Source organism: Taudactylus pleione, unplaced genomic scaffold (assembly GCF_031769625.1).
Source record: "Taudactylus pleione unplaced genomic scaffold, aTauple2 ptg000019l, whole genome shotgun sequence".
Classification (NCBI taxonomy): Eukaryota; Metazoa; Chordata; class Amphibia; order Anura; family Myobatrachidae; genus Taudactylus; species Taudactylus pleione.
This window is the reverse complement of record NW_028284421.1, coordinates 6,901,647-6,926,683: the sequence shown is the minus strand read 5'-3', so window position 1 is coordinate 6,926,683 and position 25,037 is coordinate 6,901,647. Positions and strand designations below refer to the sequence as shown.

Here is a 25,037-nt window from a genome sequence, read left to right as displayed (position 1 = left end):
GCCGGACGCTCTTTCAATCAGGGCCACTGTACAGACGCCGCTGCTTAACAACTAAGTGGGTGAGCTCATTCCAATTTACTAGATAACACTGTTTCAATCTATGCCAGCTAGATTAAAGAACTTTTCAGCCGCTGTTTTGCCACAATATATTGATACTAAGCAGAGTTGTTTTTTCAAATAACGGACACAATTATTAAACAATCAGTTCTGTCTATTAAAACAGTCAGGAAGATTTTACGTTTTCCTCATTCACAGTGAACTTTTATTTTTTGTTTGGATTACAAACATTAAACTTGCAAATGCTTGAATATTATAAACGTTTTGTTTTAGCTCTTCTATGTATTCATTTACGTTATCAAGATTCCTTATTGTGAAATTGTCTATTTATACAGACTTTTATACATGCCTTTTAGCATTTAAATAAATTTTTACTATAATACAAATACATCCAATTGCTAGTGTTGTTAAATAGCGCAGCCGATCTATTCTTTTATTATTCAGTTGTTGAAGTTTTTGTACATTCTTTTTTCAGCAGCAGCAATCCTACACTGTTAGGTCATATAGGGAGTGCTACTATTCATCAGTATTATTTTTCCTTTCAATGTCTGTAAACGATGTCGTGTTGACTATCTATAGACATATTGGTACATCTGGCTGTGTGTACAGGCGGTTGGCCGACAGAGCACTTGCTGCAAGGACTGAAGTCACAGCTGGGTGGGCAAATTCAAATGCCCATCCTGCTATGACATCAGGATGACTTGTTGAGTGGCTGATTGGTAAATGTGTATACTTAACTGAATCGGCCACTCGGTCGGCGCAACGGCCTTTAGGCTGTCAAGCTGACCTAGTGTTTACCCAGCTTAATATGATTGGTACTAAAAAAATATGATTTAAAACATTAATATCTATGATATCTATTTATCTCTCTCTATATATAAAAGGTGGTTACTGGGTGAAAGCAGGGGCAGAACTATGGGAGACTATGGAGGCACCTGCCGCCGGGCTCCAGCTCTGAAGGGGCACATCCATTGTCCACAACATATTCAACCCACTTAGGGCTGTAACTATGTATGTCACAGCTGCCCAATACATGGCACCTCTTCCTGGCACCTGAGAAGCCACCATACACTAGTGGAGAGCTCTGAGTCAGATCATCAGCTGCCGCCTTCGTCTATCTATAGCCTGTCTGCATACAAATTGCTACTTTAGTGTGTCAGGCGCTGTGACTGGGGGCACCAAATTATAACTTGCCTCCGGGCATCTGGGATGAACTTATGCCTCTGGGTGAAAGCTGCGTATTAGTGTGTCACTGAGGAGAGCTCTTCCGGCCCCCGTACCATGATGACAGGACAGAGACATGTACTGAGGGGCTTATGTATCAAAGCTTGATGTGAGATAAAATTGTGAAATATATATCACCAACCAATCAGCTCCACACTATCATTTCTTAAACACAGCCTGTAAAATGTAAGTTAGAAGCTGATTGGTTGGTGATATATATCTCATAATTTTATCTCATATCAAGCTTTGATACATATGCCCCTGACGTGTGGTAAGAGTTAAGTCCCCGGTAACCGGAGCATTATTTGCCAGCATCAGCATCAGGCGGCTGTGAGTGACAATGGGGCGGGCTGCGATCCGGTGATGTCAGGCAGAAGGCAGGTTGTGATCCGGTGACGTCAGGTGACAGGCGGTGCTGCCAGTCTCCCTCCCCCCCCTCCCCGCCGCCGTCGGATAGCGCTGGTCGGGACACTGGGAGCTTCCGCTTTCCCCTGGAGCCTTGGAGGGGAGAAAACGCTAAGAAGCCGAGAGTCGAGGCCGCCAGCTGGGTCAATGTGTGATTGCTGACACCCCCGGACTATGGCAATCCTGAGGCTCGTGTTCCTGCTCTCCTGGGCGGCCAGTTCGGGAGGTGAGATGGGAGGAGGGAGAGCAGGGGGGGGCGCTCCGCTGTTATTGCAGCCCTGCTGTCCCGGTAGGAGGGGGATGTGAGGCTGGGAGCACAGTTCCCTCAGCCAGCGTGTGCCCCTATGGCCGGGCTGCTAAGCCATTCTCCCTCCACACATTAGTTTGCCAAGTGCAGCAGCAGCAGGGCACATGGCCAGTCTGGCAGTCTCAGTGCTGTGCCCCAGCCACGCTGCTATTTACATTCATTTCTTCCACTTCCACTGTTATTGTGCTTATTGTATCTCTGGAGTCTTTTCCTTTTGTATCTTATTATTATTGATGCCAGTGTTGTTCACCCTCCGGACACCTATTTGTTTGCATTTGTTCAGTGTCATAATTACTTGAGCATGAATGTAAATCCTCCAGCTGGTCATTGTTGTTGTAGGTTCCCAACATTTGGCCCAGCCCTGTTTTCTTCCTTATTTATTACACCCATAGGTGCCAGTTTTTGGGTTTTTCCAATAGCCTGTGTTGTTAGATTTATTTCCAATTATTAGTTGAGCCTTTTAAATAACAGACTTGTACATAGTTGGCAGAATTGTGGCTGAGAATGTGCATAAGGATTGCAGTAAATGATGTTTGAGGTGTTTATAACCTATTAGGGTTAAGATGTCATTTTGTTTTCTGTCTGGCTGGGAGCTTCCAGCACACTGTTGGCTGGGTGCTCTCATGTCAGGAGAGGACAACCTGCTCTGGTGTAGGAGAGAATTGCTGCAGACTTCCCAGCACCCACCTCTGTAGGCGGTTGTGGGGGAGAATAAGGAAAGATGGAGGGTTTTAGGCGTTGAAGACCTGGAGACAGTGGATGTGCTGGATCTGTTGTGGTTTTGTTGCCGATTTTTCCTCCTCCCCTTTCTCACACAGTCACAAGCAAGCTGGGATTTCATTTTAACTCATTGCACTCCTTTTCCCTATCATCAGCCTTTGCTGGCATGGGGTCTAGGTAGACTGACATTTACATGGTTGGTCCAGTCTAATAATCTGTCTGAATGATTTTTCCGACAAGCAGTTTGGAAATTATTTTATTTTCTGTCGTCTGTGGTGTGGCTTGTCCATTTCAAAGGTTTAATTTGTTTAATGTGGCAATGCTGAGTTTATATGGGTTGTAAAGAACACTTATTTTCACCAGATTTGTGAGATTGCTGGTGTACCAAGCCTGTAACACAAAGCATTGGGTCTGGTCCCTCTCTACTGCTGGATAAGTCTGTTATTCTCCAGCCCTCTTCTGCTGCAGTCATATTCAGCTAGTGTAATGATGTCATATTTTATTTACATGTAATATGTTTAGCTTGTTTCCATTAAGTCTTCATCACACAACTGTGGTTATTATAATTTCCTCAATGTTAGTCACTGCATTTGCTGTAAGAATTAATATTTTGGTGTCACTTGATATGTAACTGAAACCATGGCCTTGGGGACTGGTAGTATACTGATGGTACAGGAATTGCTTCCTTGTGTGTGACAAGAGCGGGGGCTTCTTGGTTATATAAAATCAGTGTTGTTCAAAGCACTAATGGTTTTAATTTTATTTTTTTTCCCCAGAAATCTGCAACAGTTAAGACAAAGTTGATGCAATGAATTATGTACACATGTATTTCTATATACATTGTTATGTGTATTAGTGTTTTATCTTGTAGAAAGCAGGCATGGCTCCTAATGGTCATCTGATCTGAGTCATTCCATTGCTTGAATTTCAGTTTCCTTTATACTAGAACCACTCCTGTTTGCTTTTCCTTATCAGAATGTGTTTTGTAGATTTTCGCCATATCCTTCCTTTCTGTTTGAAAATAATTTCTGTTACAGCTGCGAACAATTCCTGGGAATGGTGCCTTTCACCGTAACTCAATGTTATAATAATCTGAGGTCTCTAATACCACTTTCTGACAGAAAATGGCAAAAAACCTGTCTTTTTCCCAGGATATAGCGTGCCAGGTTTTTTTTGCCGTTTTCTGTCTGATACCCCTTTCACACAGGAAAATGAAAATCCTGGGTAATTCACTTTTGCCTGGTAATTTGCTAAACATCCTGGGTTTTTTCCCTGTGTGAAAGGGTCAACCTGGGACTTAATTCCCGGGTCTGCGACCCTGCAAAAAAACAGGGTCGGAGACCTGGGAATTTAGACCCTTTCACACAGTAAAAAATCCCGGGTTGTTTAGCAAATTACCTGGTAAAAGTGAATTACCTGGGATTTTCATTTTCAGTGTGAAAGGGGTATTATTAATATAATCAATTTGTTTGCGGTTTATAGAGTGAAAAGGTTTAATGTCTTGCTATTTATATCTATTTTGTTTTCATTCTTGACTAAATTACCTACAATATATTGAAACTTGGGGCCCTATGTGTCAAAGCTTGATGAGAGAGAAAATTGTGAGATATAAATCACCAACCAATTAGCTACTATCTTGCATATTATAGGCTGTGTTTGATAAATGACAGGAGGTGATTGGTTAATACTTTTTCTCTCACAATTTTATCTCTCCTCGAGCTTTGATCCATAGACCCCTTGGTCTTTTCTTGCTGTTTTGCTAGTCTTCCTTTTATGTTTGGGTAGTATTTATAGAATACAGAGTAGCCGCACAAACCGCACTTCACATTCATTATATATAATATATTTAGATCTAATGTAGTCTCTAATACAATATAGAGAGGTACTCCCGGGAATATAATTGAACAACCGCAAAACAAAAAGAAAAGTTCCCAATATGGGGCACTCCCGAACTAAATATTACCTATGATCTCATTTAGAAAGAATAAAATGCTTATTACTAATCACCTTATATAACAGTAGAGATAAATTGGAACCATTCTCAATTTTTATTTTTTTAATATCCATCCAGGACAATAGGAGCAAAAAAGATATAGTTACAAATAGTGTACTTGTTACAATGTCTTCTACTAGATACTTAGTGATCCATATTGGCTTTTATGTAGAATACGTAAAACATAACCTTTATTTCCACCTTAAAATTAGGTCCTATTAAGCTAAAGGGCGAAACGCACATCAGTATTTGCGGTGCACGCCGTGAGAACGTGCACTATGATACATGGTTTTAATGTTATGACCACCTGTGCTAATCTATGTCTATTATATGAATGGGTGTCTCTTAGATGCCTGGACCAGAACAATAGGCGGCAGTTATTGCGTATACTCGGATATACATGAGTGAGAAGGGTGACACCTGTCTATATATGTGCTGTATCTAATGAGACATATGCAATTGTGTCCAAATCACAAACTCCTAATGAATGTTAAAGGGAACTCTTACTATTAATACCCGAATATGTATGTTGTGTGTGATTTGTGGAGAAGGAACGAGCACTACACATACTAACCCAGTGCTCATATCTGTCCATTTTAAAACTATTTTAGATGTGCATAATAATAATTCCATTGTGAATGTATGAGATTTATACACACTCTCCAGAAGGGAGGGATATGTGTGAGTGTTAATGCACTATCACTGAGATCTTCAATTGTAGACTCTTGCTAAAGCTGTCTATTTATTTGGAAAAATATATGTGAGGAGAGAAAAGCAACATTGTATGCCAATTAACAACCTCAGTTGTAGGAATGAATATGACCTCCCAGCAATATAACCTCAATGGACTGTGATAGATTCTTGTTATGGGACTTGCATTTCTAACTTATAAGACTTATGAGGACACACTATTATTAAATAATAGGTTTTGATACGGGAGCATATTCACACCGGATGTAAATAGAGCTCAGACTATTGGTGACTCATGTTTATGATGATAAATGATGGGATTTACTAAATTTCTAAATCTATAAAAGTGAAGTACACCATAGCCGGATTAGTGGCTCTAGAGATATATGAAAGCGCACACACACTGGCCCTGATTCAGAGCCGGACGCTCTGACAGAGCGCTCGCTCTGAATCAGGGCCGTCACTCTTACTTTTTGGAGCGGCCTCCTGGCCGCTCGCATAGGGTGACCACCCACAGCTATAGCGAGCGGCCAAAATGATGGTCGCGATGGTCAAGACCATCGCGACCATCGGGCTTGCGACGAGACCCTTGCGGTAGAGTCTCGCTGCCGCAAGCCCTGGACTGCTTTTGGCTCTATCAGTGCCAAAAGCACTCCCACTGACATCACTAGTGATGTCAGTGGGGCTGGCCCCAGACGGTAGGCGTTCCCATGGGAACGCCTCCGTCTGGGCAGCCACGCCCCCAGCAAGCCCACCAAAGGGGGCGTGCTGTCAATCACCATCAACAGCACGCCCCCTTTGGTGCGAGACCCATAACGACGGTTTGGCCGTCGTTATTTGGGTCTCGCGCATGCGCACAACGGAGCCGCCTCCGTCGTGCGCATGCGCACTTGGGTAACATCGACCCGCTTGCGAGCGGGTCTGAATCAGGCCCACAGTGCGATGGGGTTGGATGTAATTGCTAATTTAGCACTAAAGAGGGGTGTACTATAAGGGGAAAGATGTACCCCAGAATTTAACTAGTGGCTTTGTCACAGAAAGATGCACATACATCACACTGGGATTTTCTGAAATTCCTAAATTTAATACCATAGCGGTGTGTACTGTTACCAAATGAACAGCTCTTTATGACACTGCAGCTAATTTAACAATATATCTCTATCATAGTACTGAACAACTAAACAAACAGGCTGGTGACGAGATATTGAGGATACTGGGCGACATCTTTAATGTATATGAATGACACTGAGAGAACAATACTTTTATAATAATCAGAACACACACATACTAAAACGGAGGCGCATGTTTGAATCCGAGAATACGTGTTTAAGAAGGGGGACACTGTAGTTCATGTCAAAGGACACAAACTTATTATAGGACAATAAAGATCAGCACATTAGTCTGAGTCTAACGACACCCTTGGAGGATTATATCATCTATTTATAGGGATATATAATACATACAGCTTTAATGTAATGACAGAAAATAGTGACGGTGGAAACTGTTTTTGATGCACTTTTCACATATTTTTAATATATTATAAAAATTGTATAATATTTCGCTGACCTAATTTTAAGGTGGAAATAAAGGTTATGTTTTATGAATTAGAAATAAAAACAATATGGGTCATTAAGTATCTAGTAGAAGACATTGTAACAAGTACCCTATTTGTAACTATATCTTTTTCTTTCCTATTGTCCTGGATGGGTATTAAAATATAATATATAATATTGAACGATTCTAATTTATCTCTACTATTATATAGGGTGATTAGTAATCAGCATTTTATTCTCTCGATGAGATTAAAGATAATATTTGGTTTGTGAGTGCCTCGTATTGGGAATACTTTTCTTTTTGTTTTGTGGTTAGTATTCCTGTTTTTTGTGTTTGATTCTGAGTGATTTTAGCTTGTTTATTATTTATCTGCTATTCTTAAACAGCACCCCCATCACACTTCTTTTTCTCCTGATGTCACAGTAGTCAAAATTCTGACATTGCAAACAATTTATAATTTGTGTTGGAATGCTGTAAAGACGTCAGGTAAATGTAGGGTCAGTAGGGACATTATTGTGATTGGCAACCGGGGCAAGTTCACTACTGATATGGAACTATTACAGAGCGTGATAGGTAGCTGTAACAAGGAATGAAGCAAAGTGCGGAGTTATATTGAAAAGCCGGCATATTCAAATATAAGTACTGTGGGGTAAACATCAATTCTAGGTTTTTTCCCTAAAGGCTCATGACTGCTGAAGAACAAATGAGTGTTGCTTTGAATATCCATGTTTTATTAATCCATTATCAGTATAATGAATGGATTTGGACCATGCTTTGGAACCCAGTGCATTGTTTATGAAAAAGAGATTTATTTGCTGTTGGTGGCGTGGTACTGGGGCCCCTTCAACTAAAATGTATTTCCATCCAGCTGAAGAGGTTGGCATTGAAGTGATAGCTGACACTTTACTGTTGGCTGCTACACAGCGCATGTGCGGCTGTAAGACAATAGCTGGCTGGGGAGCAGCATGGAGGCTTTTGATCCCTCTCCAGCGATGATGTCCTCTTAGGATTAAAGCGATTAACTCCATCTGAAGATGGCATTTGGTAGCTTGGCCTAGCTATGACAATCAAAGCTTTTGGTACATTGTTCACACATCTGTCCCCTTTGAAAATAATGCTGTCCGCAGTGTGCATTTGCCTAACACATGAGATATCTGATATCTCCTATGTTAGTTGTTAAATTAACAGGATACTGAAAGCATACAAAAACTGCCATGAATGGATCCCTTAAAATGTGCAAAGAAGGAGTCCTGTAGAATGAGTACCACCCTCACTACTAAACCAGCAATAATTCCTAGGTATTCACAACCTCAAATAAGTTTTGAGAATAGTCCATAACATTAAAGGAGCAATTCCACATATTTATTGTATTGTATTTTTATATCCTAGCAAATTCAGTTTTCTTTTAGTCATGAATCTGATGATCCATCTTCTTAGCTATCTTCCCTTTTTTCAAAATCTCTCTATAATGCAGACTTATATGGCTGCCATTGATACACACTCAGTATTTCATGTGTTGGCATTTGGGGGAGAAGGTGGTGTATTTTACATTGCAGAAGGGTGTTGCAAAGGTTCTTTTCTTACTACATCCATGTACCATGTGACTGGTTGCTGAGGTAGTCATATGCAGAACTATAAATACCTACTAGCAGCTTGAAGAAACCAAAAAAAACTATACTTTTACATTGGGGTCAATCCAGTTAGCCTTGAGGAGTGGAAAATGGGATGCGTTTTACCATTGCCATGGCGTTCAAACGCCGCCAACGGCACTGCATCTCGCACCCTTCCCGGCTCTTTTAGGCTTAATTCACTCAATTTTGTAAGCAGCCCGCGAACTGTTTTGAGCAAATTCAGGCTACCGTTAAGTGCGGCCGTTGTCGCGATGACTCGCACCCTCGAGTGCATCGCGCATAATTGGATTGACGCCATACTGTCAATCACATTACGCAGCATTGTAAATTAGAATATGTAATCAGTGACTTAAGTTCATGCCCCCAGTGGACCTTACATTCTAAATTCCCTACCACAAACACAACCTATTGGTCCAATTTTGTTTGAAGTCAATTAAATCAACCATTATTTTTTGGCCGGTGGGAGAAAGCTGGAGCACCTGGAGGAATCTTCCGTATGTAAATGTGGGAAGAACATTCAATCTCCCCGTAGATTGTGCCCTGGTCATAGTCTAACCAATGACCCAAGGGATTTAAAGTGGCAGTGCTTACCACTATACCACCATGCTGTAATTAACAAGATGCTTATTATTAATTAGCCTGCCAAAACGATGTATATAAGAGAAAAGTACCTTGGCTGTGTCTTGACAGTTGTGGTATAATTTATCGACATTCATAATCTTGTATATTAACCACATCGACATTCATCATGTAGATGTCTACATAATTATAATGTAGACAAAATGCCTCTGGCGGCGTAGTAGTGATTTACCTGGTCTGGCGGATCCTTTGGCTCCAATGAGGTCTTCTGAACCCGTCGGTGACGTCTGATGACTTCCGGCTCATCATGCTGTGACATTTCAACAATGCATTTGACATTATGGCTGCATCCCGTCCTGAAGCTTTAAGGAGCACACTATTTAGTGAGAATGCCCAGCTGGAGCAAGCTCTAAGCTGAAGGCAGCATGGTGGGTTGCAAGCTGATTCAGCTTTTTATGTACAAATTTTTCAAAATGAACCCCTGCATTCCTTGCTTATATTTTATTTTAACTGTGGTAGTCCCACCTATATGGTGGGTATATGGGTATTTTAAGAATTTGTCCCCCACAAAGGAGTGACCTGGCATAGGGCACAGCTGGTTGTGTGTTGGCCCTGCTGTTATTTTGTTTTGGACCAGAATGGCTGTCATCATCTGTTGCCAACTTGTCCTTTCCCAGAGCTAGGTACACACTAATTATCTGTCCAATCTGGCTGGTTGGAACAAAAATCTAGTAATGTATGGGAGCAAATGACAACCGACCATTGGCTCCTATCGCAGGAAAATGGACAAAAATGGTTGGTCAGACAAATTGGTTAAATGAAACGACCATTTTTGTCTGTTTCCAGTGCTTGGGAACAAATTGTTGATTGTCATTTGCTCCTATACATTACCAGATTTTAATTACAACCCGCCAGATTGGACAGATAATCTTAGTGTGTACTTAGTTTAAGGGATACATATATTTAACGCAGGTTCTGCATTTGTTTTGTATCATATGAGATTTAAACTTTATTATTATTATTATTCTTTATATGGCGCCACAAGTCTTCCGCAGCGCCTTACAGAGTACATAAACTAATAAGTGAACAAGAAACAAGTAACTTACAGTACATTACGGTGCAGAACAAGGACATGGTTTATATACATTGGTGCAATAGCGATTAAAGCAACAATAAGCAGCACGGAGTTAGCAGTCATGTGTTAGGTGCCCTTGTGGGGAGTAAGGAGTAGAAGAAAGTGTAGGGAAGAGGTCCCTGCCCATGAGCACTTACCTTCTAAACTTGAAGTAATCTTCTTACATGGATCTCATTATCCAGCCCCAGATCCTGGGTTAATCATATGGGCCTATTATTAAAGGGATGAGTTGGCAACCCTATAAACAGACTACATGGTCTGACATTTTGATCAGTTGTAGCTTGTTCCAAATTATCATACTATTTAGATCTCTAATTCCTGGAGAGAGCCATGTATGGAGGTCTCCGAAAAGGTGTTGCCTCAGGTGAACTGTACCATATGAATAGGTCATTTAGCAATTCTGGAGCTTTAAGGAGCCAGGTAAATTTGCAGCACTTTTGCTACTTGGTGTTTGGATCAATATGAATGTAAAATAATAGAAACTTGAATAATCTTAAGGTTTTCTGAAGTTAACAGTGACAAAGAAGTAAACTCTCCTGTTTGTTCCACCATTTTTTTTTCTGGGTCATTGAGCTAAGCGATATATTTCAGTAATGTCTGGAATGAGCAAAGTTTATTGCTTCTCATGTGAAGGTTTGTTGCGATGCAGTGGGAGTTCGATCACAATTATTGCTGAGCTGAAGGGAGTAATAAACTAAATCTTAATGATGCATTGTCTGCAGCACTGCGTGTTGTGGTCCTGGTTCACATGAGATTTACACGTGACATGCAGGGCGAATGATGCATTTAGTGCTTAAGTTGTGACTACATCGTCTAGTACATCCACACCACAGTTCATAGCTTGTTTACATATGTGCTGGGAAAATGGGTGAAATGCATGAACACGAGCACACACTTCAGTTATAATTTAGTGATGCCTTTACCAATGCAATCTGTTGTGCTGGAAGTGTGCGTTGACACTTGACAGAAATGTAGTGCAGTGTTTTTTTTTTGTTTTTTTTTTTGTTTTATTTCAAACATAACAGACAGACTTTTGAAGTTGGTCAGTGACAGAGTCAAGTCTACTGAAGAGCAATTTCAACTAAACTGAAAAAGAACTCCAATTACCTTTAATTTTTATATAAATCAATCTCCACTATTTGGCATGACCGTTGACTTTCCTTTGTTTTGGGTTACTGCAGTTTTCCATATGCACAGTCCTGCCTCTACCTTTATCGGTTCGGTCTGCAGGATGTGGAATTGCTTGTCCTAGCGGTAACTTTAAACTTGCTGACATTGGGTCACTTGATGCATGGGCAGCAAGGTTAGTGTAGCGGTTAGCATTTACTACCTTACAGCACTGGGGTCATAAGTTCAGTCCCTGTGCATAAGTGTGTATTTTGTGTGTTCTCCATATGTTTTTGTTCTTTCCCTCCCAGGTGTATTAGTTTCCTCTCACACTGCAGAAACCTACTGATCAGTTAATTGGCTTCTGACAAAAATAAATTAACCTTAGTGTGTCCATGTCATAGGGTTCACCAGACAGGGACTGATGTGAATGACTGAAATATTCTCTGTAAAGTGCTGTGGAATATATGTGTGCTATACACTGAAGTGCCAAGTGATGATATAGATTCCTAGTATCGTATAGGATCCCCTCTAGCCCGATGAAGTGCAGCAACTCAATGTGGCATTGATTCCACAAGTAGACGAAAGACCTCTGGAGAGATGTTGACCCATGCGGTCTGGATAATATCCCACAGCTTCCTGATATTAGCAGGTGCAGGATATTGGTTGCAAGTAGACCCCGCTAACACGTCCCATAAATGCTCGATTGGGTTCATGTTGGGCGAACATGCTGGCCACACCATTTGCTGGAACTCTCCAGTATGCTCCTCGAACCCATTCTGGACAATTTCGGACCAATGATACTGCATTATATTGCTGGAATATTCCATCGTTGTGGGGGTACGTCCAATGACATCCATGATGGGCTGTAAATTGTCTTCAAGCAATGCAACATAGCAGCTACTGATTAATGTTGTGTTCAGGCGGACCTGCCTGCATGGTGCCAGTGTTCAAACTGAAGTGAGATGTTGGCTTACAACTGATGCAGGTTTGGGCATTTCCAAGACATTCCAGTATGGTTGGCACCACCTACCATAACATTTACATACTGCTACACCAGTGTATCTCGAGAATAGAGATCTAGTTAATGGTTTTTTTGTAGGAGTATTTTAAAAGTTTTTTTTGGGCGCCCGATGGAGCAACTCAAGTGTTGAGCTCTTTACCGCCATGGAAGTTGGATCTAAGCACATCACACATGGCGCAGTGTGCAACATCTTTCTTATCATAATAGGACCTCTGTGACTTGACTAGTTTGTTTTTTTTTTTTTTTTGCACTGTAAATACGTTTTCAATTATCATTTAATGTATAATTACTGTAGAATCAGAATAGATGGCAAATTACATCTTGTGCAGAGTAAGGGAAACTGCCCATTACTGATGTGCCAGGGTCAAATCTTTAAAATGTGGCTATTACTTTTATAATTTATTTATATGGCACCACAAGTATTCCGCAGCACCTTACTAAGTAAACATATAAGTGGTGCCCTAGTGGGGAGTAAGGAGTAGATGAAAATAAAGTAAAGAGAAGCACAAGAGGATAGAGCGCCATACTCTTAAGAGCTTACATTCTAAAGGATATTGGCCCTCATTCAGAGGCGGTCGCAGGAAGCGACCGCTCGTTCTGAATGAAGGGCGGCTGCTTGTTTTTTTTTAGTGCGGCCTCCTGGTCGCTAGCTAAGCTGTGGGTTACCACCCACAGCTTTAGCGACCGACCAGGTTGATGGTCGCGATGGTAAAGACCATGGCGACCATCGGGGCTTGCGACGAGACCCTAATGTCGGGTCTCGGCAACCGCAAGCCCCAGGGAGCTTCCTGCTCTGATCGAGCAGGAAGCGCCCCACTGACATCACTTCTGATGTCAGTGCAGCCGCCCACAAAACGGCATCGCCTCCATTTGTGTAGCCACCCCCCCGCCCCGCCTACAAAACGGGGCGAGCTGTCGATCAACATCGACAGCCGCCCCTTTTGTAGTGAGCTCTGGAGAGAGATAATTTCTCTCTCACGCCAGGGCGTGCGCGTGGCCTTAACATCGAAACCGGTTGCGAACGCACAGCGCTTGTGACCGTGTCTGAATGAGACCCATTGTGTAAGTATGACCATTACACCATATTTACTGTAGATATTCCACAAGATTCCAAAACTGGATTTCACATGGGAATGACTGTAAAATTTCCCAGAATCTGCCTTTCGTTTGAGTTTGTGTATTGGCCCAACTCCCCTCAGCAGAAGTCTCTGGTGTTAGCAATTTATAGGGACAGCTTTATCAGGAAAATGACATAACCCCAACAGCATAAGTGGGAAAAACCACTTTAACTGCACAACGCTGTTTTAGTTTTAGTCCATATTGCTGTTTACGTTGTTATGCATGTGAGCGTCACATGTAGGTCAGCATAGGCAACACTCATCCCTCTGTGGTTCCCATCTATCTGCATTATGTTCTATAATGTGAAGCTGGGAATTTGTAAAATGCACTTGTGTGAATGATCCGAATTTATCTTTGTTACTTTAGAGTACTACTAAACATAAAGCTCAGGTTTTTTTGTGTAAAATATGCTGACCTGAGTGTGGTACTTGCATGCCAGGGACAGCGACCATAAAATAATTGATAACTGAACACTTTTGATCTAATTGGCAAAAGTTAATGAAATGTAAAAAGTAATCTCTATTTATGTCAATGCATGGAGATCTTCCAGACTTAACAGCCTGACTCCTAAATTCAATATTATTTTGAAAACCCATTGTTATTAGCAGCCCTTGTCTATAAGGACATATAAACCTGTATTTGAGCAGCATGGATGGTGCAGTGATTAGCATTACTGCCACACAGCTCAGAGGTCATGAGTCCAATTCCTGACTAAGGCACTATCTGTATGGGGTTTGTATATCCTCCCCATGATTGCGTGGGTTTCCTCAGGGCACTGTTTCTTCCCACACTCCAAATACATACTGATAGATTAATAGGCGCTTCTGGCAAAAAATGAACCCTACTGCATGCGTGTGATGGATAATATATATTGTAAGCTCCATTGGGCCAGGGACTGATGTATATGGATATTCTCTGTGAAGTGCTGTGTAATGCGGGTGTGCTATATAAATAACTACTAATAATGCTAATAATAATAGTAGGTGTTAGAGCAATGCAATTACTAGGCTCTTTAGGGAATGAACAGAAAAGTGTGTCATGACAGAGAAGTTTAATGTCTTAGTATAGCTTGATCTATGTTGCCATACCTAGCTAGTTCCCCAAGCCCAAAAGGACTTTCCTAATTCTATTCTATGTCACTCTTCCTTTATGCATCCAAACACTCTGGAAGATTTGTACATGTGACAAAATCTCTTCTTCCTCCCTGTGACTGATGGCTGGTACTGTCACCCAGCAGTGCCCCTGACACAATGCATTGCTGTGACAACACAGCGCCTCTCTGACTTGTTTTCCCACAAGGCATCTTAGTATGGGGGGGGCAACGGCTCATCACACAATGGTTATTATCCCTTCAGTGGTCAAATGTTAATATGTTGCTGTTTTACTAAACAAGCTGTAATTGATATCTGATTGCTTGTTATGTTATCACTTCATGCTAAGGTAATCTTGCCCACCTTAAGGTTATTTGTACACGAACATGTTCTGAAACTGTTTTTTTTTTTTTTTGTGAGCATGAAAGGGTTTAACTTATTAGTTGGCTTTTTGTGATCTGCCTCTAAAGCACAATGTCCATGAGTCATTAACCTGCTGGGCAACATTCATATGTGAAATAGAAAAAACACATTGCAGAGAATTAGCAATATGATTTTTATGTTTTTTTTTGTTTCAGAATTAATTTTCTTTGTAGTCACATCTACATACTGTATGTGCAAATTGCCCTGTTAAAATCCATTTGTTCTTGGAGTGCATTGTGTGTGTGTGTGTGTGTGTGTGTGTGTGTGTACCTTTTTTGTTAATCTTCTTTTTGTCCATGTGTTCTATGCTTTGAGCTGGTCTGGGATAAACTCAGCAGTAGCCAATCAGATGACCGGAATATGGCTGATAATTAGGCAGTCATTGTTGGCGAGAACAGTGCTGTATATGCAAAGGTAGAATTTTGCATCCCCAGGCTACATTGGAAAATTTGTTTTGCTCACTAAAAAGCAGTTCGGGGCTGGAAGTTATTGGAGTAGAGCTATTCAAGTACTGGTGTGTGTTGTATGTAGAGATGTGTGTGTGCGTATGTATATATGTGTATATACAGTGCCTTGCAAAAGTATTCCCCCCCCCCCTCTTTGCATTTTTCATGTTTTGTTGCCTCGCAACCTGGCATTAAAATGAATTGTTTGAAGGTGTGCATCATTTCATTCACAGAACATGCCCACATCTATGAAGTTGTGTGTTTTTTTTAATATTGTGAATCCAACAACATTTAGGACAACATAACAGAAAACTTCAGCGTGCATAACTATTCACCCCCCTAAAGTCAGTACTTTGTCGAGCCACCTTTTGCGGCAATTACAGCTGCAAGTCGCTTTGGATAAGTCTCTATGAGACTCCTCTATTGCCACATCTTGTTCCTGGGATTTTTGCCCATTCCTCAAGGCAAAACTGCTCCAGCTCCTTCATGTTGGATGGTTTCCGCTTGTGAACAGCAATCTTCAAGTCTAACGACAGATTCTCAATTGGATTGAGATCTGGGCTTTGACTAGGCCATTCCAACACATTTAAATGTTTCCATTTAAACCACTCGAGTGTTGCTTTAGCAGTATGCTTCGGGTCATTGTCCTGCTGGAAGGTGAACCTCCGTCCCTGTCTCAAATCACAGGCAGACTGAAACAGGTTTTGCTCAAGAATATCCCTGTGTTTAGCATCATCCATCTTTCCCTCAACTCGAATCATTTTCCTAGTCTCTGCTGCTGAAAAACATCCCCACAGCATGATGCTGCCACCACCATGTTTCACTGTGGGGATGGAGTTCTTGGGGTGATGGGATGTGTTGGGTTTGCGCCAGACATAGCATTTTCCTTAGTGGCTGAAAAGTTCAATTTTAGTCTCATCTGACCAGAGCACCTTCCTCCATACATTTGGGGAGTCACCCACATGCCTTTTGGCAAACTCAAATCGTGTCTTCTTATTTTTATCACTAAGTAATGGCTTTTTTCTGGCCACTCTTCCATAAAGCTCAGCTCTATGGAGTGTACGGCTTATTGTGGTCACATGTACAGATACACCAGTCTCTGCTGTGGAACTCTGCAGCTCCTTCAGGGTTACCTTTGGTCTCTGTGCTGCCTCTCTGATTAATGCCCTCCTTGCCCGGTCTGTGAGTTTTGGTGGGCGGCCCTCTCTTGGCAGGTTTGTTGTGGTACCATGTTCTTTCCATTTGATGGTGCTCCGGGGGATCATCAAAGATTTGGATATTTTTTTATAACCCAACCCAGAATTGTACTTCTCAACAACTTTGTCTCTGACTTGTTTAGAGAGCTCTTTGGTCTTCATGGTGTGATGCCTCTTGCTTAGTGGTGTTGCAGCCTCTGGAGCCTTTCAGAAAAGGTGCGTTTATACTGACAGATCATGTGATACTTAGATTTCACACAGGTAGACTTCATTTCTCTAATTATCTGACTTTTGAAGGTAATTGGTTGCACCACAACTTTTGAGGGGCTTCATAGCAAAGGGGGTGATTACATATGCACATGCCAATTTTATTTATAAAGATTCTTTTTTATATATATTTTTCTCATTTCACTTCACCAAATTACACTATTTTGTGCAGATCCATCACATAAACTTCAGATAATTTTTTTTTAAATTACATGTTGTAATGTAACAAAAAAGGTAAAAAGCCAAGGGGTGTGAATACTTTTGCAAGGCTGTGTGCATGTATGTATGTGTGTGTGTGTGTGTGTGTGTATATATATATATATATATATATATATATATATATATATATACATATACATATACATATAAATAATACACATACATGCAGATAGTAACATGTGGCCACCTTGAATATGACAATTGTTTTATACATACGAATATAAGGAATCCTTTAGTTTAGAAGAATTTCCTTTCACTAGAGCACAAGTTCTCAAACTCTGTCCTCAGGACCCCAAACAGTGCATGTTTTCCAGGTCTCACAGAATCACAAGTGAAATAATTAGCTCCATTTCTGGATATTTTAACATGTGTCAGTGAGTAATGAACACACCTGTGCTCCTGCTGGGTGACCGGGAAAATGTGAACTGTGTGGGGTCCTGAGGACCGAGTTTGAGAACCACTGCACTAGAGCACTACAGCTATCTTCGTACATGTGTCAGCCTGTGGGTATATGTTCCCTACCTGTTGTAATGTTTGCCTGCTGTGATAGAAGCACTGGTAAACGGCAAATCTATTTCTCCAAGGTTTCTGACGTATGTATTTTGAACACCCAGGAAATGTCTGTTTATGCTTGATGAGAGTTTGGGCTTTAAGAAAAAGCCGGATAATGGGTCCTGGGGTTGTGGGTGTAAGAGTGAAGGGAGGGCTCCATCCACATGGCTGGTTTGTATATTCCAGCCTTCTGCTTAAGAGCAGGTTAATGAGTACCTGCAGCTGTGGGAGGCTCATATAAGCTGTGTCAGAGTTTGTCTTAGGGTGTCATTACCTGGGGAGAGCAGACGGTCAGGCTTGTTCGGAGACACTGATGTACTACTTGCAAGTACTGTGCATGTGCCTATGTTTGTGGTGAGGGCAATAGGCCCTACCATTTTGAGAGAGGGAATCTGTTGTTTAGTTAGTGCCCAGACGGGCTAGGATTTATTTTTATGATTTGTTTTTATCTGCATAATAAAAACTAGCTGTGGCTAGTTTGCACGAAAGCCCTGGACTGGTGTGCTGTTTCCTGGCTACTGTGTGTTTGGAGGTGTCCATCTACGCCACGAGCGGGATCTCCTACCCCGATCCTATTACACTGCAAAAGTATTAAAGAAAAATTCAGGGTGAGCTGCAGTCTATTAAATGAAAAGGAAAATAGCTATCATGTTTTGTGCATGCACTATAGGGAAAAGTAAATTCCTCTGCCTCAACACAATGTGCTTTTTAGTTATGGCACACTGTGGGGCATATACAATTTTTCACCACAAAAAAATCATGCGGACCTCGCACTCAAATGTAGAATACTGCGGATATGCACTCTCATGATACCCGCGGTATTCAATTAAAAAACAGAACAAAAAAAAAAAACCAGTATCCGGTAATCCCCACAGCTCCCGGTCATCTCCCCCTCCATCTTTGCACTGGGGAGGGAGCTGCTGGGAGGCCAGAGGGCTCTTTGGAGGGGAAGTAGCTGCTGGGAGATGGTTTTCCCTGCAGATGCCTCTGGGTGGGCTCACACACATGGGGTCTCGGACAATTCCACACACATACATGTACTCACACACACATACGTTGACACAACATACTTACACACGCCGCTGCTTTAAACGTTCGGGTCCCAGTGCTGGAGGAAGAAGACACCGCTTCAGAAGGTATTTACTGAATAAGCTATTTGGAAACGTCGCCGGGGTCCCAGAGTATTTCCCGACCATTTTTCCTAAAAATAGGGATTTTAGAAAAAATTTGTGCTCTGGAGGTGCGAAAAAAACCGAAACCTTCCAGCGCTCAAATAATGAAAAAACAGAACCTACTTGAACAGCAAAAATCCTGCAGCTACAGGAAAACCCACGCAGGTGCAGGATTTTTGCGATTCTCGCACCTAAATGAATGTTCCCGTGTCTGCCAGCATTGCAAGGATTCCCTTGCACCCATCAAGGTGCGAGGGTAAACTTTCAATGTTATTCTTAATTGGCTGGTATGTGCGCTGCTTGGTATAGTGCAAATTCCCAGCTGCACATCACATAGATTTGTATTGCCTCTTGTATAAAGTTTGATAATTTGACACACACATTTGGCAAATATTTGCTGAAACAAAAGAAAACATAATAAAGTTTAGAAACACTGATGTGGTTTGTGCACTAGGAAAATTAATATTGGTACCATTCATTTTTGTGTTCTAATGTTGGGTACACACTGGAAGATATATTGGGCAATCAATTGACCTATCACGTCGGCTGTGCTGCACAGCTGATGCCAAATAAATTTGCAGATATATTGGGGCATCGTACTGTGTGTACAGGTGGTCAGCAGACCGCCCATACACTTGCAGCAGAGACCACAGGGAGGTGGGCGCAACTCGCCCCCCAGCTAGCGGGATCCGTGGCCAGATGGTTGTTCAGTGTGTATGAACAACCATCATCTGCAGATATCTGTTAGGTGTGTACTGTGTACCCATCTTAACTCCTTGGGAAATGTTCAAACTACTTTCTTAATGGCTGATCCCACTGCTTTGCATTTAGTAATTTAGTTGTTGTATAATCTAAATTTATACAGGGCTGAGACATTGGAAACAGCTGTACATTTTAGGTTTTGCCCAATTACTTTTTCTTTGTTCTCAGCTGGAGGGTGAACAAAAAGCAGGTTTTTGTCTTAACCATTTCCTTCCGTTTTCCTGTAAGAGCATGAACCGATCCTGCAGCCCCTGGTCTCAGTGTAGCAGACCCCATGCAATACATCTGATTTATTATTAATGTCTGCAATTTTCTTAATTATTCTGAGGTCATGCTTTTTTCCCTTTCCTCCTTAGAATGTAAATTTTGTTGTGTTAAATAACAACATTTCATTAGTCTTTACTTTAAATATAAACCGTTGCATACACCACAGTAAAACACATAAGAAGTATACATTATCATTGTAACCAGTGTAAACATGTACAGAGGTGTGTTTTTTTATTTGACTCATTGTTTCCTGTGTTGTGTGGCAATAATGGTGTTCCTTGTCTGTATGCATTGCTGTAAGCATTTTGTTTCATCGCAGAATTTCATAAGTTCACTGTGAACAGACCTTTTGTAACATGAACATGAAGTCACACAGCATGTTCAGATTTGATCTCGGTCTTTACAGGAAGCTGGTATTTGCATATTGCTGCCTTTGTCTTTCCATGGCCGGGTCCACAATTTATTTATTTTATTATTTATTACCAGTTATTTATATAGCGCACACATATTCCGCAGCGCTTTACAGAGAGAATATTTGCCCATTCACATCCGTCCCTGCCCCAGTGGAGCTTACAATCTATATTCCCTAACACATGCTCACACACATACACACTTGTGGTCAATTTTGAGGGTAGCCAATTAACCTACCAGTATATTTTTGGAGTGTGGGAGGAAACCGGAGTACCCGGAGGAAACCCACGCAAGCACAGGGAGAATATACAAACTCCACACAGTTAGGGCCATGGTGGGAATTGAACCCCATTATTGCTGAACAAGTGGTTGTTGCATGATTATGATGTGTAGATTGATAACATTTCTGACATTGAGAGGGCGATTCAATTGTATATAGCTCACGTCTAAAGTGACTGGGAGTTATTCATTTGTTTGTGTGCCCAGCCCACGCTAGCTGCTACCACCGCCTTCTCACGCCCTAAAAAAATAATATATATATGTGTATGTATATATGTATGTATATGTGTGTGTATATATATATATATATTAGTCAAAGTATGACCACACTCACATTTTTGTAGTCCAAGAGTGCTGGGGTAGCTGCCCAAAAGGGACCTTCAGGTCCTTTGTATAACCTTTAAAGAAAGGGGTGCACTCACCAGTCTTCTAAAAAAGTCCTTTATTCCAACATACAGGATCAACGTTTCGGTACCAACCATGGACCTTTGTCTTGACAAAGGTCCATGGTTGGGACCGAAACGTTGATCCTGTATGTTGGAATAAAGGACTTTTTTAGAAGACTGGTGAGTGCACCCCTTTCTTTAAAGGTTATACAAAGGACCTGAAGGTCCCTTTTGGGCAGCTACCCCAGCACTCTTGGACTACAAAAATGTGAGTGTGGTCATACTTTGAATATATATATATATATATATATATATGAGTCTCCCATATCCAAATATTCCGAAATACGGAATATTCCGAAATACGGAATAATTTTGGCAGGACTGAGATAATAAAACCTTTGATTTTTGATGGTTCAATGTACACAAACTTTGTCTAAGGCACAAATTATTAAAAATATGGTATAAAAGTACCTTCAGGCTGTGTGTATAGGGTGTAAATGAAACATAAATTTATTTCATGTATGTACATAAACTTTGCTTGAGCCACAAAATTATTGAAAATATTGTATAAAATGAGCTGCAGGCTATGTGTATATGATGTATATAACACACAAATGCATTCTGTGTGTATATTGGGGTCCCATTCCCAAGATATTTCATTATGATATGCAATTATTCCAAACTACGGAATATTCCGTTATCCAAAATACCCCTGGTCCCAAGCATTTTGGATATGGGAGACTCAACCTGTGTGTGTGTATATATATATATATACAATCATACATACTTATTAGTGAATCAGCCAGTGAATGAATGCCAGCAGTGAATGAACATCTTCCAGTACTTAAGTAAGCATGAATTTTCTTAGATAATCATGACAAGTGTCTAATTTTATGCTTTGAAGCCTTCTGGTGTTAGATGGATTCTAGTTGGATCCCGAAGTCCTATGACTTAGTTGCAAATGGATTTTCGTTTCTGGTTTGAACGAGTCTAAGCTGCTTTGCTCTCAAAATACTAAGGTACTGCACTGCCTACTTTGTACTAAACACTTTATAAAATAATGTACAGTGTTTATACCTCAATGTAAATGGGTAAAGGCTTTTAAAGGCTTAGTTTTCACCTCAGGAGTATCAAATTCTATGTGGATAGCCTTGGGTAAGGTAAGAAGGTTCATTTACTGGATACCATGATCCTTTTTTTTTTATATATATAGTAAATTAACAAATTGTTCATTTAGTGGGCGAAATTCAATTTATTCCTGCGCCCGACGGAGCTATTCAATTCTTGCTCCTGTCGGGCACGATCAGCTGACAGCGCTACATTTCAGCTTGCAGCCCCAGGGGGGTCAGAGCTGAAATGTGCTAAAAGTGACATGTTTGGGCGTCCAAACATCACTTTTCGCCATCGCGCCCAGCACTTTGGTCGGGTTTAGCTGCTTTACGCGGCTAAACCCGACCACTTTAGGCACGATCAGCGTGCAGATCTGGAACAATTGCATAGCGGCCCGCGATCTCCTGTCACTTTAGACGGGAGATGCGGGCCGCGAAAACAATTGAGTTCCGCCCACTGTGTTATAAGTTAATGTTGTTCCTTAAAATTAAGGAAAATTTAGGTTAATTTATAGCAAATGGGGAAAAAAAACATAACTAAATGGCATAGGGGGAGGCATTCAATTGTATTTGCGCACCCGTCGTAGCTATTCAACTGTGTCTGCCGACGGGCGTGAATGCATGATATCCGCTCGCAGCCTCCTGGGGCAGCAAGCAGATACTGGCGATAAAATGCTGTTTTTGCTTTACGTGGCGTGACATGCACAGAAAAGTTAAACTATTTTATATTGCCACATCAGTTTAGATGAGTAATTGGGTGCACAAAAACAATTGAATTTCCCCCTAAGAATTCAGGCGAGAACTAAGGAAGAGAATGTAGATGGAAGCCAACACCCGGTCAAAACCTTATATATTAAGGAATTAATACTGTTATTGTAGAATGATTGAGAGTTTTGTCCAAGAATAGTGAAAGATAAAATCCGTAACCAAGTTGAAGTAAGCACCGTGACCATGTCTGGCCTGACTTCTTGGAAAAGGCCTGAGAAAGAGCAATGAATATGGTACAACGGCAACACGGTGAAGGAAATAACTGCTCCAAGTATAATTGGTTCAACATATTGAATAAACCCGTGAATGAGGTCCCAGAGCTATTCAATTGACACCCTCCTGAGATGAGAGCAGAAATCCAACTCAAGTGCCGGCCACGATGCTGTTTAACGGCGCTAACAGCAGCTCTGTCGGCACTTAAGTCGTAAATTGCCAGTTAGCGCGGCTAAACACTCAGCTTTAGTCGCGCTAACCAGTATTCTCTGACTTAGTGCTTCTAGTCAGACGTAGCAGTGCGCTGTTAACTTCGACTAAAAGCACTTAAGTCTGTGAATTGAATAGCACCGCGACCTCCTTCCCAGGGCTATTCAACATCGCGATCAATTTAATCCCCCCCCCATAGAGTATACAGTGTGCCAGAAATACTTAAATATAGGCAAAAAAATGCTTAATAGCATTTAAACATCACATTATCTGTTTCTTCAATTATTATTAATCTACTTGTAGTAACTTGTACTTCAATTTAACATACTATCGAAGTAAGTTGACCTGTGAACTTTTTTATTAAAGTTACATTGTTCATTCACTGGTCTTGCATGTTCATTTGCACGTTCAATCACTGGTCATTTCTGCAGCTCTCCTATTTTTTGGTTGTAAAATTCTAACTATTACTGCAATCATTAAACCTCAATTTCTTCAAATAGTATATTCAGTAATGTTGATGTTGCATATCTCAAATTTTTATTTATGTTGTGTATGCTACATACACCATCTTAAACAAGACAATTTCCTTGATTGTTCCATCACTGGACGATTCACCCTATATATTATTATTTTTCATTTCAATTGTTTTTTTATAATTCCATTGCTAGGACTTAATTTCTTTGGAGCTTCAGCGACCCCACAATTTTCTGGTGCCACAACTAGCTGCAACAGGCATTTAAAATGTACATATGTACTACAAGATTGTATGCTTGCTTGCACATTTGGCGCATAGCTACATTTACCCTTGATGGTGCCACAATACGAAAGTTTATGCAGTGGTTGCCCTCTTAGCTATGTAGTCCCTGGCTACACCCTTATTTACCAATTTCTTAATAGAAAAAATACTACTTGTAATCCTGTGGGAAATTTTCTCATTGTAATTCACTTTGATCTCTGCTGAAGAATGATAGAAGAATTGATAGGGAGTTTTAGTAGCAGATCAACAGTCTCATATTGTTTGTGTGTGCAAGCTGCCATATAAATATTGAGTTGTTTAGGGAATCCTAATGCTAGGTACACACTGGTCAATATATATCGGCCGTTCAATTGTGTGTTGGCCATTGTGAACGATGTAGTTTACAGACGTATTGTGTCGGCTGTGCAGCACCACCGATGACAGATATATCTGCACGTTGTGCTGTATACGGGCAGTCAGAGGCTGCAGGGGCCACAGGAATGGGGAACGATGTGACCCCCGGCCAGCGGGACCTGCAGCCAGATGGCAGATGATGGTTGTTCAGTGTGTATGAACAACCATCATCTGCAGGTCAGTCGATCTGCAGATATATCTTTGAGGTGTGTAGTGTATCCAGCTTAAGGACCCCATGATTAGATCAAACTGTGATAGGTTAATTGAATCTCTATTGATGTGGGTTGTAAAATAATTACCACTGCTGTGCAGTTTTATTCAGTTCCAATGGACCAGTGAGGTTTCTACATGTAGCGTGCTGTAGTGGTCAATCTAATTAGATGCGAGTTGGGCCCTGCAAACCGTTCTCCTGGTGACCTCGCACTGCAAATTTCATTTGCGATCCAATTCTGAACTTGCATTGATTTTTCAGAGGAAATTTAAAATTTTTTGGCGCGCACCCCCTGAGCATGTGAAAAAGTAGGGAACATCTTTATTTTTAAGATGATTGTCAAGACACAGTTCATAACCT

At 41.1% G+C, this 25,037-nt stretch overlaps 1 protein-coding gene across 1 annotated transcript in view; it reads left to right on the top strand.

Annotated features, from left to right (window-relative positions):
- The first annotated feature begins 1,673 nt into the window (after window positions 1-1,673).
- Window positions 1,674-25,037, top strand: part of ADAM10 (ADAM metallopeptidase domain 10) — a 215,638-nt gene continuing 192,274 nt past the window's right edge. The window contains exon 1 of the mRNA XM_088445260.1: window positions 1,674-1,912. Coding sequence (XP_088301386.1) covers window positions 1,861-1,912 — 52 coding nt within the window. The 5' untranslated portion in view covers window positions 1,674-1,860. The remainder of the gene's footprint in view (window positions 1,913-25,037) is intronic.